Raw genomic sequence first — 20,851 nt, 5'->3', positions numbered from 1 at the left:
AAAGTGAATGAGAACCCTGAAGTGTCATGCACACATTGATTATTTGTAACTTGCAGATTTAAATCTGCAGCATGTCTATTCTTTCAACTCTTTCAAAAATCTGCACCAAAAACGCAAGTAAAAAAAGCAGCAAAAATTCACTATTTTGCTGCTCTGCTGCCAATTTCTGCACCAAATACTTAACGTGTGCACATGCACTATACTGCCTGTACATTTCTACTTTAAAATTATGGTAACGATGTAGTTTTGCTTAAAGAACCATCTGGTTTGCTTGCTCTTTATAATGCCATCTATTGACATTTCTTTTTTTGTGGGCTACGTTTACTGTTCCTTAAAGTGATTCTCCAAGAATGTAATAAAATGGCCCCGGTTACATAATTCAAACAGCAACCCATCTTGGTCACATGTCAAAACTGGTAGTAGCTGTGATTCTTTAGAGTGTATCCCGTCCTGACACGTGACTAGCATGGGCTGCTGTTAAAATGATGTGATGGGAGACCATTTTATTGCATTCTTGGAGAACCCTTAAGGCTTTACATTGGGTTGCAATTAACTTTAATGTGTAGCTGTTCTTTTTAGCTATGTGTGATTCATGTTACCTTTATTAATTTTAAAGGAACACTAAACAAGAAGAGGCACAAGCAAAATCCCAAGAATTCCATTCCTAATCTCCTTTTTTTTTTTTTAAACCATTTTTTTCATATTGCAGTTTAAAATGAGAAGTATATAAATTAGTTATCTTTATGGCAAGTGGATCAGCCATGTGTGATAAAAGCCTGACTGGCTGCAGCAGGAGCCTCCCCCCTCTGTCCTGTGTACAGTAGGATACACAAGATTATGAAGTCCTCACATCCATTCATGTATAAATAGAACAGATTAGCAGGAAATTGACCTGTATTACCGTACTTTTAGGATTTCTACAAATTTTATTTTGTGCAGAAAATCCTGTAGATTAGCACACTGTCGCTAAATTATTTTCTCTTAATCATGCATTTTCGAGTTTGACATTCCTTTTTAAAGACTTTGTGCATTTTTGCATTTTCTTTTTATTGTCCCAACCGCTTCAGTGGCATTATCAACACTTAATATAATACAGTGAAATAAATAAGCATCTATAATCTCTTCCCTTGTGTCCAGTATGGGAAACAAAAGAAGGCTGTCTCCAGTTTAGGAGAAGATTACATAGTACTTATACATTTGTAGGAAAAGCAGAATAATTATTTTCTTTGTTAGGCACACTCATGCTATACAAGCAAACCTGTGGGGTTGGGTATATAAAGGAAACCTTCCTAGACAGACCCTCTTTACAATAGTTCCCCTATTTTTTTCTTTGTCATAGTTGAACCCTGTATATATTATCTTTGATTTTTCAAATTTAACTACAAATAGTAATGATAACTTTGCACAAATAAAGAATCCCCCAGATTCTACGTTTTAGAATAGTCATATAAACAATGGAGGGCATGTTTCTCTTCATATTTCTGGCATATTAGGCCCAGTTAATGTTTTGGATTTATAAATGGAAAGCATTAGTGTTGTCTTATGATGGCGCAAATCCTTTGTATTGTGGTGGTGAGTTCCCCAACCCATATTTGCCAGTGATAAAATTAGTCCATTAATTTCCTATAAAACGTCTCACTGATCAATGCCTGTGTAAGGCTATGTGCACACGTTGCGGATTTGATGCTGCGGATCTGCAGCTATTTTCCATGCGTTGTACAGTACCATGTAAACGTATGGAAAACAAAATCCGCAGTGCACATGCTGCAGAAAAAAACGCATGGAAACGTAGCGGTGTTTTTTCCGCAGCATGTCAATGCTTTGTGCGGATTCCGCAGCGGTCTACACCTGCTCCATAATAGGAATCCGCAGGTGTAAAACCGCAGGTAGAATCCTCACAAAAACCACAGCAAATCCGCGGGTAATCCACAGTGCGGTTTACCTGCGAATTTTGGAAAAACAGTGTGGAAAAATCCGCACACCAATCCGCAATGTGTGCACATAGCCTCAAGCTGTCAGCCAAGTCTGGCAGAAAACACCATGTTATTATCACTGCACTTGCCTCAACCAAACTCACCCTGCTAAGCTGCATCAAACTGTCATTTCTCATCAATAATTATTCTTGGTTCATGAGAGAGGAGCATTCCAGTGGTTTTCAGCAAAATGACGCTAGGTGCATGTGCAGATTGAAATTTCGACTCATCATTGATCCGAGGACTGAATCTGTGCATGTGCTTCCCCTGGCGCCATTTTGCTGAAGACATTCGGATGTCAATCTGTGCAAGCAGTGCCTCAGCTGGCGCCACTTTTCTAGAGACCACTGGGAGATGAATAATAATAATAATCTTTATTTTTATATAGGTCTTACATATTCCGCAGCGCTTTACAGTTTTGCACACATTATCATCGCTGTCCCCGATGGGGCTCACACTGACACACTGTACTGCCCATGAATGTGTGCAAGCACCGCCAGCGTAAACTGTTAAATAGCAGGCACGAGCAAACATAATGGGTTCATGGCAGAGCCGAAATCCCTACCCACAGTTCTGCCCCAATGTACAAAGAGGATATTGCACCAAAACTTCTACGGTGAATTAAACAAACCAGGATTCATATAAAAGTGCCACTATGACCATACATACTAAATCGTGATAACTGGTTTCCTTTTGAGAGGATATGTCAGCTCTTCTGATTTGTCCTTTTTTAATACATTTTTTATGAAAGAATGATACTAGAGTATAAGCCGACCCCCCCTAATTTTGCCACAAAAAACTGGGAAAACTTAACGACTCGAGTATAAGCCTAGGGTGGGAAATGCAGCAGCTACCGGTAAATTTCAAAAGTAAAAATAGATACCAATAAAAGTAAAATTAATTGAGACATCAGTAGGTTAAGTGTTTTTGAATATCCATATTGAATCAGGAGCCCCATATAATGCTCCATAAAGTTTGATGGGGCCCATTAGATGCTCCATATTAAAATATGCCCCATATAATCCTGCATAAAGGGTAATAAGGGCCCCATAAGATGCTCCATAGAGATATTTGCCCTATATAGTGCTGCACAAGCGTTATGGCCCCATAAGATCATCCATACAGTCACTTGCCCCATATAGTGCTGCACAAGCGTTATGGCCCCATAAGATGCTCCGTACAGTCACTTGCCCCATATAGTGCTGCACAAGCGTTATGGCCCCATAAGATGCTCCGTAGAGTCACTTGCCCCATATAGTGCTGCACAAGTGTTATGGCCCCATAAGATGCTCCATACAGTCACTTGCCCCATATAGTGCTGCACAAGCGTTATGGCCCCATAAGATGCTCCGTACAGTCACTTGCCCCATATAGTGCTGCACAAGCGTTATGGCCCCATAAGATGCTCCGTAGAGTCACTTGCCCCATATAGTGCTGCACAAGTGTTATGGCCCCATAAGATGCTCCATACAGTCACTTGCCCCATATAGTGCTGCACAAGTGTTATGGCCCCATAAGATGCTCCATACAGTCACTTGCCCCATATAGTGCTGCACAAGCGTTATGGCCCCATAAGATGCTCCGTACAGTCACTTGCCCCATATAGTGCTGCACAAGCGTTATGGCCCCATAAGATGCTCCGTACAGTCACTTGCCCCATATAGTGCTGCACAAGCGTTATGGCCCCATAAGATGCTCCGTACAGTCACTTGCCCCATATAGTGCTGCACAAGCGTTATGGCCCCATAAGATGCTCCGTACAGTCACTTGCCCCATATAGTGCTGCACAAGCGTTATGGCCCCATAAGATGCTCCGTAGAGTCACTTGCCCCATATAGTGCTGCACAAGTGTTATGGCCCCATAAGATGCTCCATACAGTCACTTGCCCCATATAGTGCTGCACAAGCGTTATGGCCCCATAAGATGCTCCGTACAGTCACTTGCCCCATATAGTGCTGCACAAGCGTTATGGCCCCATAAGATGCTCCGTAGAGTCACTTGCCCCATATAGTGCTGCACAAGCGTTATGGCCCCATAAGATCATCCATACAGTCACTTGCCCCATATAGTGCTGCACAAGCGTTATGGCCCCATAAGATCATCCATACAGTCACTTGCCCCATATAGTGCTGCACAAGCGTTATGGCCCCATAAGATGCTCCGTACAGTCACTTGCCCCATATAGTGCTGCACAAGCGTTATGGCCCCATAAGATGCTCCGTACAGCCACTTGCCCCATTATAGTGCTGCACAAGCGTTATGGCCCCATAAGATCATCCATACAGTCACTTACCCCATATAGTGCTGCACAAGCGTTATGGCCCCATAAGATGCTCCATACAGACACTTGCCCCATATAGTGCTGCACAAGTGTTATGACCCCATAAGATGCTCCGTACAGTCACTTGCACCATTTGCTTTTGCTGCGATAAAAAAAAAAAAAAATCACATACTCACCTCTCTTCGCTCAGGACCCCTGGCACTTTCAATATTTACCTGCTCCTCGTTCCGGTGCGGCTCCGTCTTCAGCACTGACGTTCAGCAGAGGGCGAGCACTGACTACGTCACAGCGCCCTCTATACTGAGCGTCACAGCCAGAGGACGCTGAAGACGGAGCCGCACCGGAACGAGGAGCGGTATATATCGCGCAGCGCTCCTCTCCCCATATACTTCTGGCACAGTCCCTGCTTCTTCCAGCGCTGTATCTTCTTCCTGAATTGAGCGGTCACAGTTACCGCTCATTACGGTAATGAATATGCGGCTCCACCCCTATGGGAGGTGGAGCCGCATATTCATTACTGTAATGAGCGGTACCATGTGACCGCTCAGTACAGGAGGAATCTGCAGCGCTGGAAGAAGCAGGGACGTGCAGGGACCGCGCCAGGAGTAGGTAAGTAGAACTAGACAGCCCCCGCTCCCCCTCTCCTGCCGACCCCTGGGTATGACTCGAGTATGAGCTAAGAGGGGGACTTTCAGTCCAAAAAAATGGGCTGAAAATCTCGGCTTATACTCGAGTATATATGGTATTTACTAAACCAGACTTGTCCATAGAGCTGACAGGTTCTTTCAACCCCTCTATTTTAAACAAGGTGATCACATATCAGGTGGAGAATGAAGAGATGGCTGTGCATACAAGAAAAGCATACAGTTTTAAAACCAGGTCCCAATAACAACACATCATCATGACTTTACGAAACATAATTGGCTGCAGAGACAGATGACAATGTTTCCATTGTAATATTCTATCTTAGATAGTGTTACTTTGTGTATACGGAATGTCCTTCCATAACGTGTATGCTGTTGGCATCTCAGAATAAGAAAGTTCTCCAAATGCAGATGCTGACTGCTTTCTTGCTGTGATATATGTGTAATTCTACTCTAAAGCCAAGTTAATTGCCAAAAGAACAACTGTAGACTGCGGTCTCCCAACAGAAGGTATTTCTGTCTAGCATGTATTAAAGAGGTTGTCTAGGTTTAAAGCATTGAAGGTATGTTTAAAATAATACAAAAATGCAATAACAACTTGCTAATGTACTTGAAATAAGAATGTTGCCTGGTTTGAAGATATTGACAGCAGTCATGGGTGTTGGCAGCTCCAATTGCAGCTTGGGTTCAGCACAGCAGAGTCCCCTTTTCTATCTAGGCAGAAAAGAAAGCAGGCTGAGCTATTGAAATGATCAGCCAGCCAATCCTTCACTTATCATTGTACTGTTCATTTGATCCTGCAAAGCTACCCTGAGTGAAACTGAAGCCAGTTGTAGATCTACTTACACCTGGGGGACTGGTGCTGATATGTTCAGATCAGACATTTAATTTAACGGGAATCTGTCTGCAGGTTTTTGCTACCACATCTGAGAGAAGCTTGATGTAGGCAAAGAGACTCTGATTCCAGCGCTGTATCACTTAGTTCACTGGGACTGGAAAACGGGAGAAATTACACAATCACAGGGTCTATAAGTTGAACCTGATGTAATACAGATCACAGCATGTCTCAAATACAGAAGGGTTTATTACCGCAGGATTTGAGGGTGATATTGTGAGCTTTTTCTCTATACACACACACATATTCTTATCAGCACGGTGGCTCAGTGGTTATCACTGTAGCTTTGCAGCGCTGGAGCCCTGGGCTCTAATCCCACCTTGGACAAAATCTGCAAGAAGTTTGTATGTTCTCTCCGTGTTTGCGTGGGTTTCCTCCAGGTACTCCAGTTTCCTCCCACATTCCAAAGACATACTGATAGGGAATTTACATTGTGAGCCCCATTGGGGACAGCGATTTATAATGTGTGCAACCTGTAAAGCGCTGCGGAATATGTTAGCGCTATATAAAAAAAAAAATAGAAAGAAAGATTACAATATGATCTGTTGGTTTGTTTGGATGGCAACATTGATGCCATCAAAACTGAGTGAAGCTTCGACTGATTCCCCAATGGAGGCTTTTAGCGCAGATGTGAGCAGAATCCAAAGTACTTTTAAGGGCTTGTGCACACGTTGCAGATTTGGTGCTTTTTTGCCAGGCAGATTTGCTAGCAAAACCTAAATCGACCCTGATGCCTGCAAAGTGAATGAGAAACCTGAAGTGTCATGCACACGTTCAGTATTTTTGACCTGCATATTTGGTTCAGAAAATAATCTGCTGCATGTAAATTCTGTGTGTGTTTTTGCCCTGCGTTTATCACCATTGACTTTACTCAGATCAGTCAGAAAATGCAGGCAAAAATTTGCATTTTTCCTGCCAAGAGATGCCGAAATGGTGCCAACAAAGAATGAAGAGAGCACAAGAATCCCGAATAAAAGTTACACATGTGTTTATTCAATTTACATAAAAAATAGACAAACAGTAAAAATAGCAATAAATTTAAAGACAAAGTTGAGAAGTGACTAATAAATGTATGTATCACACTAGGTCCACCTAAATTTCAAAGGATGGGGGAACAAACTGTGGCAATAAATTCAAAAAAAGAGAACGTGCCAGTCAACAATCCCATATAAACTGAGCAAATGTAATCGCCGGCCTGCTCAAAAGGTATTAGTCAATAATAAATAACTTATCACCCACTCATAAATTTGACTGCTGCCAGAAAAAAGTAATGGTAATCAGCAACAGTCAGGCCATCAAAGATTGTTCAGTACATATAACGTAGGAGAATTTGGTGTATGTCACTTTAAGGAAATCAACAAGTGACGCCAAAATGCCAGAGGTTACCCTTACCCATAGTATCCAGTCAGGGGCTAAGTGCGTGCAGCCCCAACGCACGTTTCACGTGAGCTTTTTCCGGGAGCTGTAGCAGGTAGTGTAATGCCTTGTCATTATGTAGGGATAAGTGATGAGCGAATATACTCGTTACTCGAGATTTCCCGCGCTTCTCGGGTGTCCTCTGAGTATTTTTTAGTGCTCGGAGATTTAGTTTTCATCGCCACAGATGAATGATTTACATCTGTTAGCCGGCTTAAGTACATGTGGGGGTTGCCTGGTTGCTAGGGAATCCCCACATGTACTTATGCTGGCTAACAGATGTAAATCATTCAGCTGCGGTGATGAAAACTAAATCTCCGAGCACTAAAAAATACTCAGAGGACACCCGAGCATGCTCGGGAAATCTCGAGTAACAAGTATATTCGCTCATCACTTGTAGGGATCCTTATTAATCACATCTATGTCGGCGCAAGACCGTCGCCCTGCAGCCCCACATCCACGTCATATCCGGCCTCAACTGGAGCAGTCAGGAGGGGAAACCCTCTGACGTCATTCCCCAGACCGTGAGGCTCTTTCTCGTTGAAGGTCTCTACACCTGTTAATCACTTTTCATCTTTGTCTTTAAATGCATTGCTATTTTTACTGTTTGTCTATTTTTTATGTAAATTGAAAAAACATATGTGTAACTTTTATTCGGGATTCTTGTTCCCTCTTCATTCTTTGTTGGCGGTCTTGCATGTGAGACTTTCCTATGCTATCATAGCTTCCTCTACCACTTGGATTGGGGTATTGTGAACTAAGAAAATGAATTCTGTGCTGAAGTTTTTGTCTAGATGCAGAGATGGAGCAGAAATGTCTGCATCCTTTTACTCAACGTGTGCGCACAGCCTAATACAGTTTTGTTTTTAAGATGTTCTTTTTTTTTTTTTTTTTTTTATAAATATAGCTGGTTGGGCATAAAATTAATTGACTTTTTATGTACATTTATATACATGTGCAGTCTGCACTCCGAACTGGCAGGCATTTTCTGTTACATATTCATTCATATAGACATTCAGAGAACCAGCAATCTGGCCATAAGTAATCAGTTTTTATAGCTTTTGTAGTTATATGTCTAAGCAGCTTTGTTTTAAGAACATAGTTCAATTCTTATCTTTTTATCGTCTCTGCTATAATAACTGAACGGTGTCAATACATTGATGAAGTATTAATACTCTGAAGTATTCAGCATTTTTTCTTTAAGGTACAATAACACATTTTCCAGAATAGTCAATGTTTCTATTTTTGAGAGTCAAGTAAACACTTTGTTTATGCAATCTGTAACATATATACATATATAAATATACATATATCCATGTAGATAAATATATATGAGGAACAAGGGCATTGGGTCCAACTAGAGGTTAGCGAATGTCCTGCTCCCTCCCCACCTCAATGACTGTCGCTCTGTATTTCTCGGCGGTCTATAGTGCCCATCTCTATGTTCAGTGTTTCTGTATCTGCGGCAAACACATTAACCCAGTGTTCAGTGGTGTGAGTAATTTCCTGTTCACCTCATCTACAGAAGTGAAAAGCCATGTCTGGTCGGACATTGCCCTCTTAAGACTACAAACTAAAATACAGATGTATTTCTGAATGTTGTATTGTACAGTATAAATATGCCTTGTGGTTCAGTATGATATTAAAGTATTTGCTTTCTCAAAAAATTGAAAAAAGCAACGTCGGAGAGAATGCATTTGTTATGTACAGTTGAAATAAATTTTGCCTTTGCTAGTCTGTGCCTTCAAAAGTGACTTTTTTTTTACTGGCTAGATATGGACACAGTAGAAGGAATTAAGGTACAGTGACCTAGTACTGTAGTATTCATTCTAGTCTTCCAGTTTTTAAGATGGTGGTGAGTGCAGAGAAACCACAGAGCTGCTGCACGACACAATGGTGTCCACATTGTATAAAAAAAAAATCTATATATCACAGTAATATACAAAGCATAATTGGTTATGTACACTGCAAGTGTTGACACTTTTCGACACACTCCAATTAAATTCCGAAACTAACCTTGGGCTCTCTCTGCCTGCAGTTCGATTCATTTTACAAGACACCATAGAAAATACAGGATGGCAGATGATTATATGTATGAATTGAAATAGTATCTTCCTCAACAAAAAGCAAGGTCGACATCTGTGACCGCACTTTTCACCTCCTACACGCTAAAATATTCCCTTCAGGTTTCCTTATTTGCCGGAAAGAAACCGTACGGTGAAATAGGGCCACGGAGCTTTAGATCTCAAACCACCGAAAGTAAAATCTTACCCACTTTAGTCTTCTCTTCTTAAAAAGTTCAACCCCTCCTGTACCTGTATTCACAGTATTGGCTTTTAACATGGCCTAGCTGTTGAGCACAGCCTTTAGGCTATGTGCACACGTTGCGGAATGGGGTGCAGAATTTTCTGCACAAAATTCGCATCTCCTGGCAGAAACCGCAGGTGCAGATTTTCGGCGGATTTTGTGCGGTTTTTATGCAGAATTGATGCGGATTTTCTGCAGTTTTTGCCACTGCGGATTTCTATAATGGAAGGGTGCTGAAACGCTGCAGATCCGCACAAAAGTGACATGCACTTCTTTTAAATCCGCAGTGTTTCCACGTGGATTTTTCCGCAAAATGTGCACAGCTTTTTTTTTCACATTGATTTACATTGTACTGTAAATCACAGTGCGGATCTGCAGCGTTTCTGCGCGGAAAAATCCGCTGCGGATCCGCAGTAAATCCGCATCGTGTGCACATAGCCTTACAGTCATCACCTAGTGGACAGTGGCATATATTCAGTTTCTTACGTTTGTTGCCCGTAAGATCTTCCTTCAGTTGGGTTTTATACATTGGTTATCTCTGGGGCAGTTTTATGCCTTTGCCAGAAGCCACTGTTGCAAAGTTGTGCACTTTGTTTCTAGCATGCAAAGCTTAAAGGGAATCTGCCACCCCAAAAATGGCCTTTAAACTAAGGCCACCGGCATCAAGGGCTTATCTACAGCATTCTGTAATGCTGTAGATAAGCCCCCGATGTATCCTGAAAGATGAGAAAAACAGGTTATATTATACTCCCCCAGGGGCGGTCCGGGTCCAGCGCCTCCCATCTTCATACGATCACATCCTCTCCTTCTCTTCTTGCCGCAGCTCCTGCGCAGGCGTACTTTGTCTGCCCTGTTGAGAGCAGAGCAAAGTACTGCAGTGCGCAGGTGCTGGGAAAGGTCAGAGAGGCCCGGCGCCTGTGCACTGCAGTACTTTGCTCTGCCCTCAACAGACAAAGTACGCCTTCGCCGGAGCCGCGGCAAGAAGAGAAGAAGAGGACATCATCGTATGAAGATGGGAGCCCCCGGACCGCGACGCCCATCGTACCGGGACCACCCCTGGGTGAGTATAATGTAACCTGTTTTTCTTATCTTTCAGGATATATTGGGGGCTTATCTACAGCATTACAGAATGCTGTAGATAAGTCCCTGATGCCGGTGGCCTTAGTTTAAAGGCCATTTTTGAGGTGGCAGATTCCCTTTAAAAAAATAAATCGATGCATGCAATGTCTTTTGATCCAACTTTAGGACCAACAGGGTGCAACAACTGATCAAAGAGCTTAGTTCTAGCATCAGTTTCCCGATAAATACTTTGTTACTACAATATAGGGAAATAAATCACTGGTCTGTTCGGAAACTCATTACAGTTAAAGTAGCCCATTATCATAGACAGATTAAAAAAAAAAACCCTATACAAATACAAAATAAATCCACCTTCAATGCCATTTAAAATCAATGATGCCCTACAATGAGATTGTTGTGAGAAACCATTCTTAATTGACATTGTGTATGACTTGAATCACTGCTACAGTAAAAAAAAAAAAAAAAATAGAAAAATCCTTTTCTCCTGATTCGCCACCCATGCACAATTGTAAAAGTCTATAAATTTAGATGTCTCTGATTTATGTGTAGTTGTGTTTTGTATGTTGAAGATAATGGGGATGTGTCTAAAATCTATTGTATGCATTTTTAGTTTTTCCCTTCTTTGACCATGCTTGAAGTTGTGTTATCACTTTAGCGATAGTGATTTTGTCCCTTTTATTCATATTCCATGCAGTTCTTCCGAATTTGGATAACTCCATACTTTCTCAATCCCATCTTTTCCATGTTCCCGTTTCCTGTTGGGCACAATATAATTTTACCTTCCATTGAAACGCAGCTGCTTATTTCTTTAGTTCGTTTATTGTCAATCATCCACAAGCCAGCAACTATGAATGTGCCGCAACAGGTGCAAAATGGAGGGTTATAAGAGGTTAATGTTCTCTAGAACAACCCTGCTTTTGCCTTTTGTGTAGATCACGTCACTCTGTCTCCAAGGTTGGCAGACTGCGTTTAGATAATCAAAGCTCATTTTCGGAAAACACGAGACCGTCAGCTTCAATATTCCGTGTTTTTCATATTTTAGTGATCTTTTTGAAATCCTGTTATAACCCTCTAAAAGAGTAACTCCTTCTCAGCGGTTATCAAGTCCCAGTGATCCATACTCCTCTTAGCAGTGAAGGTTATGTGAAATAATCCCGCTTCACGGTCATGTGTGTCCTGTGTAATAGGTGTGCTAATGTGTTACCGTGTTTCCTTTTCCTATTGCCTGTTTCGGTAAGTTTTCACTGTGAATTGTTTGAATGTTGTAATAAGTTCAGTCTATAATATGTACACCCTGATGCTACAGGTATTGTATATAGGTTATTCATACTATTTTATGTACAACGGGGACTTGCAGCTATACAACTGTAACGATTATTGTATATCTATGGAAAATACTTGTTGCTGTTTTTTTTTAGGTTATACGGTATTTAGAAGTGATGAGCGAGGCAAACGGGCAATCCCCCATGTGTTGCGGCTGTCTTAACAGCCATGAATCATGCAACCGCGAGGACTCGAACATGCTATTCGAGCATGCCGAAGACACTCTGATAACGCTCGAGCATGCTCGCTCATCACTAGTATTTAGTGATACCTTGCTTTAGTATTTTGTCAGTTTATAGGCTTCATAGTTGTAGGTTTTGATGACTTGTGAACCTGGGGGACACTAAGCTTAAAGTATAGATGTATAACTCAAAATAGGAGCTCTTGGTAACTTTCTTAATCTTGCTACGTTCAGGTTCACGCAAAGAATCTGCTCCTCAGGTTTTACTTCCAGAAGAGGAGAAAATTATTGTAGAAGAAACGAGAAGCAACGGTCAAACTGTTATAGAAGAAAAGTGAGTGTTTCTGCGATTTTGTTGCTTATTCGAGACTGTAACAGAGGAGATGTAACTGGTGTAAAGGTACCTTCACACTAAACAACTTCACAACGATATCGCTAGCGATCCGTGACGTTGCAGCATCCTGGCTAGCGATATCGTTGTGTTTGACACGCAGCAGCGATCTGGATCCTGCTGTGACATCGTTGGTCGCTGCAGAAAGTCCAGAACTTTATTTCGTCGCTGGACTCCCTGCAGACATCGCTGAATCGGCGTGTGTGACGCCGATTCAGCGATGTCTTCACTGGTAACCAGGGTAGACATCGGGTTACTAAGCGCAGGGCAGCGCTTAGTAACCCAATGTTTACCCTGGTTACCATCGTAAAAGTAAAAAAAACAAACACTACATACTTACATTCTGCTGTCTGTCCCCGGCGCTCTGCTTCTCTGCACTCCTCCTGCATCCTGTGTCAGCGTCGGCCAGCCTGAAAGCACAGCGGTGACGTCACCGCTCTGCTTTACGGCCGCTGTGCTCAGTCAGTGCAGGAAAGCAGAGCGCCGGGGACAGACAGCTGAAGGTAAGTATGTAGTGTTTGTTTTTTTTACTTTTACGATGGTAACCATGGTAAACATCGGGTTACTAAGCGCGGCCCTGTGCTTAGTAACCCGATGTTTACCCTGGTTACCGGCATCGTTGGTCGCTGGAGAGCGGTCTGTGTGACAGCTCTCCAGCGACCAAACAGCGACGCTGCAGCGAGCGACATCGTTGTCGGTATCGCTGCAGCGTCGCTGAGTGTGAAGGTACTTTTAATCTTATGTGACCCTCATGCTACTAACAATTGAAATAGATTATAACCTGGATGGGTTAGGTTAGTGAAAGCAGACACTTGTCCATTATTGATATGTCTTTTTGTGAATTTTCTTTTGTATTGAACTCTTGTCCAAACCTGCTTCTTTGAAGTACTGATCTGTTGTATTTCCTTTCTAGGAGTCTTGTGGACACAGTGTATGCATTGAAAGATGAGGTCCAAGAACTAAAGCAGGTCTGTATAATTTAATGTTTATGGCTTGTACTACAATATAAAGTATACACCGAACGATCCTATACTGTACACTACATCAAGATAGTCATTTTATTAGATGTACTTTCATCAAAAATGTATAAAACCAGTCCCATATAAAGGTGGAAAAAAAAACAAATGGCTGGGGGTTGGATTGCATGAAACACAGTTCATATGACCTAGAAAAATTAGAGCCATACATTGGTTATTTATAATGAATTACACATTGATGGTTTCACACTTTATGCATGTAGCCAAAGTAATACCAAAGTGACAATTACATAAACCAGTAAATATGAAGTACCAACCGATCAGGCTTTCTGCACTTCCGATGTTCTTTTTGCCTGAGCTTCTTGTCCCTTGTCATCAGTATAGCCATTAAACTTTACAAACCAACCTCACTTTCATTTTGTACATCTCGCTTGTCTTACTTTCTAACTTTAACATACACTCTGTCATTAACAGGATAGCAAAAAGATGAAGAAATCCTTAGAAGAAGAACAAAGAGCACGTAAGGAACTTGAGAAGCTCATCAGGAGAGTTCTGAAGAACATGAATGATCCTTCCTGGGATGAAACCAATTTATAATGGCACGTCCAGTGTCTTCCTAATTCCATGCCAGGGATCAAACACTTGGACCTTGTGTTTTGTGTGGGTCCTTGTAAAAATGGAAGCACTGCTAATTGAAAATTAACTGGATTATAATATGACTCTCAGTTGTACTGTACTACATCCATACATTGCTGCCTGCCTGCAGACACATCTTTAAGCAGTCGCAAATGTGAAGTTTAGAAGTTTGAACAATGCCAATTGGATACCCTTCTGACTTCACGTTGATTACCTCATTTTGCAGAAGGAGCAGTTGCTAAGAGTCTGATTACTTTTTTTTTTAATTATTATTATTGTTACCAGAAATTTTTTTTTCAGCTGGTATATAGATATGTATTCTTCTTATGTATATAGTGTTTTGAATGCATATGTCAAGGGCACTAAAACCTCTTTATACTTTTTTGGTGTATCTTCATACTGGTTACTTGTACATATTATAAAATGGTCTACCTACGTGTTGATGGGGGGAATTTACTGTCTGTGTACTAGTAACATGCTTGAAAGGGTGGGCTCGGTGTTAAAATAATTTAATTGCATTATTTATGGTCTTGTAGCCAGGTGAAACCAAGCGAGGGAAATTAAAACCTTTTCAATGTTAAACTGCTCACTAACAAATTGCCACCCATGTTTATACAAATATATATATAGATATATTTATTATCTTGTTTCTTTTCTACTGTGGAGACATCAAAGGATGTATATACCTACATGTTTTTTCCTCCCAATTTTTACAGGGGAAAATATATATATATATATATATATATATATATATATATATATATATATATATATATATATATATATATATATATATATATATATATATACACATACATATATACATATACACACACACACATATGCATATATATGTATATGTGTGTGTGTGTATATATGTGTATATATATATATATATATATATGTGTGTGTATATATATATATATATATATATATATATATATATATATATATATATATATACAGTGTGTATATCTTGTCTTTTTTTTCGTTACTGATGAATTTATTGAAAAAGATATGCATTTTACCTTCAATCAAATATTGGCCATGAACGGTTTTCAATTTCAGCTGATGTGCAATTCATCCTATAATGTAGCAACTCCTAAATACTAGTGATTGTCCACGAAGGGTGGCTTTTTTTTTCTTACACCTAAATTCATGTGAATGAGGTTTAAAAATAAATTTTAATAACTTGAACGTTTAGGAATGGCAACCGTTTTTCTACAAAGCCTCCAAATTTCAAGGGCTCAAAGGAAATTGGACAAATTAACTTTACCATAAATACAATGCTCATTTTTAATACTTTGTATAGAATCCTTGGCAGTCAATGGCTGCCTGATATCTGGAAGCGATGGACGTTGCCAAAGGGCGGATTTCCTCCTTTTGTGATGCTTTGCCAGGCTTTTACTACAGCTGATTTCAGTTGTTGCTTGTTTGTGGGTCTTTCTGCCTTAGGCCGGTTTCACACATCAGTGGCTCTGGTACGTGAGGTGACAGTTTCCTCATGTACCGGAGCCACTGATACACACACATAGACACATTGAAATCAATGCATCTGTGCAGATGTCATTGATTTTTTGCGGACCGTGTCTCCATGTGCCAAACACAGAGACATGTCAGTGTTCGTGGGAGCACACAGATTACACGGACCCATTAAAATCAATGGGTCCGTGTAAAACACGTACCGCACACGGACGTTGTCCGTGTGCAGTCCGTGTGCCGTGCAGGAGACAGCGCTACAGTAAGCGCTGTCCCCCCCACATGGTGCTGAAGCCGCCATTCATATCTTCCCTGCAGCAGCGTTTGCTGTAGAGAAGATATGAATATTCTTTTTTTTTTGTTTGTTTCTCGTGTTTAACCCCTTTACCCCCAAGGGTGGTTTGCACGTCAATGACCAGGCCAATTTTTACAATTCTGACCCTTTATGAGGTTATAACTCCGAAACGCTTCAACGGATCCTGGTGATTCTGACATTGTTTTCTCGTGACATATTGTACTTCATGATAGTGGTAAAATTTCTTTGATAGTACCTGCGTTTATTTGTGAAAAAAACGGAAATTTGGCGAAAATTTTGAAAATTTCGCAATTTTCAAACTTCGAATTTTTATGCAATTAAATCACAGAGATATGTCACACAAAATACTTAATAAGTAACATTTCCCACATGTCTCCTTTACATCAGCATAATTTTGGAACCAATTTTTTTTTTTGTTAGGGAGTTATAAGGGTTAAAAGTTGACCAGCAATTTCTCATTTTTACAACACCATTTTTTTTTTAGGGACCACGTCTCATTTGAAGTCATTTTGAGGGGTCTATATGATAGAAAATGCCCAAGTGTGACACCATTCTAAAAACTGCACCCCTCAAGGTGCTCAAAACCACATTCAAGAAGTTTATTAACCCTTCAGGTGTTTGATAGGAATTTTTGGAATGTTTAACCCCTTCCCGACCTTTGACGCCACGTAGGCGTCATGAAAGTCGGTGCCAATCCGACCCATGACGCCTATGCGGCGTCATGGAAAGATCGCGTCCCTGCAGATCGGGTGAAAGGGTTAACTCCCATTTCACCCGATCTGCAGGGACAGGGGGAGTGGTAGTTTAGCCCAGGGGGGGTGGCTTCACCCCCTCGTGGCTACGATCGCTCTGATTGGCTGTTGAAAGTGAAACTGCCAATCAGAGCGATTTGTAATATTTCACCCATTATAACGGGTGAAATATTACAATCCAGCCATGGCCGATGCTGAAATATCATCGGCCATGGCTGGAAATACTAGTGTGCCCCCACCCCACCCCTCCGATCGCCCCCCCAGCCCTCCGATCTGGCCGGTACACTGCTCCGGCTCCCCTCCGTCCAGTGCTCCGCTCCCCCCCGTGCTCTTGTCCGCTCCCCCCGTGCTCCAATCACCCCCCCCGTGCTCCAATCACGCCCCCTGCACTCCGATCCACCCCCCCGGTGCTCCGTTCCACCCCCCCGTGCTCCGTTCCAGCCCCCCCGTGCTCCGTTCCACGCCCCCCGTGCTCCGTTCCACCCCTCCCGCACTCCGATTCCCTCCCCCATGCTCCGATCCCCCCGGCCGTGGTCCCCCCCCACCCCATCATACTTACCGATCCAGCCGGGGTCCCGTCCGTCTTCTCCCTGGGCGCCGCCATCTTCCAAAATGGCGGGCGCATGCGCAGTGCGCCCGCCAAATCTGCCGGCCGGCAGATTCGTTCCAAAGTGCATTTTGATCACTGAGATAGATTATATCTCAGTGATCAAAATAAAAAAAATAATAAATGACCCCCCCCCTTTGTCACCCCCATAGGTAGGGACAATAAAAAAATAAAGAAATTTTTTTTTTTCCACTAATGTTAGAATAGGGTTAGGGTTAGGGCTAGGGGTAGGGTTAGGGCTAGGGGTAGGGTTAGGGGTAGGGGTAGGGTTAGGGTTAGGGCTAGGGTTAGGGTTTCGGTATGTGCACACGTATTCTGGTCCTCTGCGGATTTTTCCGCTGCGGATTTGATAAATCCGCAGTGCTAAACCGCTGCGGATTTATGGCGGATTTACCGCGGTTTTTCTGCGCATTTCACTGCGGATTTACAACTGCGATTTTCTATTTGAGCAGTTGTAAAACCGCTGCGGAATCCGCACAAAGAAGTGACATGCTGCGGAATGTAAACCGCTGCGTTTCTGTGCAGTTTTTCCGCAGCATGGGCACAGCGATTTTTGTTTCCCGTAGGTTTACATTGAACTGTAAACTCATGGGAAACTGCTGCGGATCCGCAGCGTTTTCCGCAGCGTGTGCACATACCTTTAGAATTAGGCTATGTGCACACGGTGCGGATTTGGCTGCGGATTCGCAGCAGTGTTCCATCAGGTTTACAGTACCATGTAAACATATGGAAACCAAATCCGCTGTGCCCATGGTGCAGAAAATACCACGCGGAAACGCTGCGTTGTATTTTCCGCAGCATGTCAATTCTTTGTGCGGATTCCGCAGCGTTTTACACCTGTTCCTCAATAGGAATCCGCAGGTGAAATCCGCACAAAAAACACTGGAAATCCGCGGAAAATCCGCAGGTAAAACGCAGTGCCTTTTACCCGCGGATTTTTCAAAAATGGTGCGAAAATATCTCACACGAATCCGCAACGTGGGCACATAGCCTTAGGGTTAGGGTTGGAATTAGGGTTGTGGTTATGGTTATGGGTGTGTTGGGGTTAGGGTTGTGGTTAGGGGTGTGTTGCGGTTAGGGTTGTGTTTAGGGTTATGGCTACAGTTGGGATTAGGGTTAGGGGTGTGTTGGGGTTAGTGTTGGAGGTAGAATTGAGGGGTTACCACTGTTTAGGCACATCAGGGGTCTCCAAACGCAACATGGCGCCACCATTGATTCCAGCCAATCTCGTATTCAAAAAGTCAAATGGTGCTCCCTCACTTCCGAGCCCTGACGTGTGCCCAAACAGTGGTTTACCCCCACATATGGGGTACCAGCATACTCAGGACAAACTGTGCAACAATTACTGGGGTCCAATTTCTCCTGTTACCCTTGTGAATCAAAAAAAATGCTTGCTAAAACATAATTTTTGAGGAAAGAAAAATGATTTTTTATTTTCACGGCTCTGCGTTGTAAACGTCTGTGAAGCACTTGGGGGTTCAAAGTGCTCACCACATATCTAGATAAGTTCCTTGGGGGGTCTAATTTCTAAAATGGGGTCACTTGTGGGGGTTTCTACTGTTTAGGCACACCAGGGGCTCTGCAAACGCAACGTGACGCCCGCAGAGCATTCCATCAAAGTCTGCATTTCAAAACGTCACTACTTCAATTCCAAGCCCCGGCATGTGCCCAAACAGTAGTTTACCCCCACATATGGGGTATCACCATACTCAGGAGAAACTGGACAACAAATATTGGGGTCAAATTTCTCCTATTACCCTTGGGAAAATTAAAAAATTCTGGGCTAAATAATTATTTTTGAGGAAAGAAAACGTATTTATTATTTTCACGGCTCTGCATTATAAACTTCTATGAAGCGCTTGGGGGTTCAAAGTGCTCACCACACATCTAGATAAGTTCCTTTCGGGGTCTAGTTTCCAAAATGCGGTCACTTGTGGGGGGTTTCTACTGGTAAGCCACATCAGGGGCTCTGCAAACGCAACGTGACGCCCACAGAGCATTCCATCAAAGTCTGCATTTCAAAACGTCACTACTTCACTTCCGAGCCTCGGCATGTGCCCAAACAGTGGTTTACCCCCACATATGGGGTATCCGCGTACTCAGGAGAAACTGGACAACAACTTTTGGGGTCCAGTTTCTTCTGTAACCCTTGGGAAAATAAAAAATTCTGGGCTAAATAATTATTTTTGAGGAAAGAAAACGTATTTATTATTTTCACGGCTCTGCATTATAAACTTCTATGAAGCACTTGGGGGTTCAAAGTGCTCACCACACATCTAGATAAGTTCCTTTGGGGGTCTAGTTTCCAAAATGGGGTCACTTGTGGGGGGTTTCTACTGTTAAGCCACATCAGGGGCTCTGCAAACGCAACGTGACGCCCACAGAGCATTCCATCAAAGTCTGCATTTCAAAACGTCACTACTTCACTTCCGAGCCCCGGCATGTGCCCAAACAGTGATTTACCCCCACATATGGGGTATCAGTGTACTCAGGAGAAACTGGACAACAACTTTTGGGGTCAAATTTCTCCTGTTACCCTTGGGAAAATAAAAAATTGCAGGCTAAAAGATCATTTTTGAGAAAATAATTTTTTTTTTTTTTTCATGTCTCTGCGTTATAAACTTCTGTGAAGCACTTAGGGGTTCAAAGTCCTCACCACACATCTAAATTAGTTCCTTTGGGGGTCTAGTTTCCAAAATGGTGTCATTTCTGGGGGATCTCCAATGTTTAGGCACACAGGGGCTCTCCAAACGTGACATGGTGTCCGCTAATGATTGGAGCTAATTTTCCATTTAAAAAGCCAAATGGCGTGCCATCCCTTCCGAGCCCTGCCGTGCGCCCAAACAGTGGTTTACCCCCACATATTGGGTATCTGCGTACTCAGGACAAACAGGACAACAATATTTGGGGTCCAATTTCTCCTATTATCCTTGGCAAAATAGGAAATTCCAGGCTAAAAAATCATTTTTGAGGAAAGAAAAATTATTTTTTATTTTCATGGCTCTGCGTTATAAACTTCTGTGAAGCACCTGGGGGTTTAAAGTGCTCAATATGCATCTAGATAAGTTCCTTGGGGGGTCTAGTTTCCAAAATGGGGTCACTTGTGGGGGAGCTCCAATGTTTAGGCACACAGGAGCTCTCCAAACGCGACATGGTGTCCGCTAACAATTGGAGCTAATTTTCCATTCAAAAAGTCAAATGGCGCGCCTTCCCTTCTGAGCCCTGCCGAGTGCCCAAACAGTGGTTTACCCCCACATATGAGGTATCGATGTACTCGGGAGAAATTGCCCAACAAATTTTATGATCCGTTTTACCCTACTGCCCATGTGAAAATGAAAAAATTGAGGCGAAAAAAATTTTTTTGTGAAAAAAAAGTACTTTTTCATTTTTACAGATCAATTTGTGAAGCACCTGAGGGTTTAAAGTGCTCACTAGGCATCTAAATAAGTTCCTTGGGGGGTCTAGTTTCCAAAATGGGGTCACTTGTGAGGGAGCGCCAATGTTTAGGCACACAGGAGCTCTCCAAACGCGACATGGTGTCCGCTAACGATGGAAATAATTTTTCATTCAAAAAGTCAAATGGCGCTCCTTC

At 42.3% G+C, this 20,851-nt stretch overlaps 1 protein-coding gene across 4 annotated transcripts in view; it reads left to right on the top strand.

Annotated features, from left to right (window-relative positions):
- ARHGEF7 (Rho guanine nucleotide exchange factor 7) overlaps positions 1-14,687 on the top strand; it is a 190,424-nt gene extending 175,737 nt beyond the window's left edge. For all 4 annotated transcript variants that reach the window (XM_069757914.1, XM_069757917.1, XM_069757915.1 and 1 more), the window contains 3 exons: positions 12,336-12,435; positions 13,406-13,460; positions 13,944-14,687. In XM_069757914.1, the coding sequence (XP_069614015.1) occupies positions 12,336-12,435; positions 13,406-13,460; positions 13,944-14,066 (278 nt within the window). In that variant the 3' untranslated portion in view covers positions 14,067-14,687. The remainder of the gene's footprint in view (positions 1-12,335; positions 12,436-13,405; positions 13,461-13,943) is intronic.
- The last annotated feature ends 6,164 nt before the right edge of the window (positions 14,688-20,851 follow it).

Source organism: Ranitomeya imitator, chromosome 3, assembly GCF_032444005.1.
Source record: "Ranitomeya imitator isolate aRanImi1 chromosome 3, aRanImi1.pri, whole genome shotgun sequence".
Taxonomy (NCBI): domain Eukaryota; kingdom Metazoa; phylum Chordata; class Amphibia; order Anura; family Dendrobatidae; genus Ranitomeya; species Ranitomeya imitator.
Note: the sequence above shows the minus strand (reverse complement) of the source record. Positions and strands in the feature narration are given on the sequence as shown.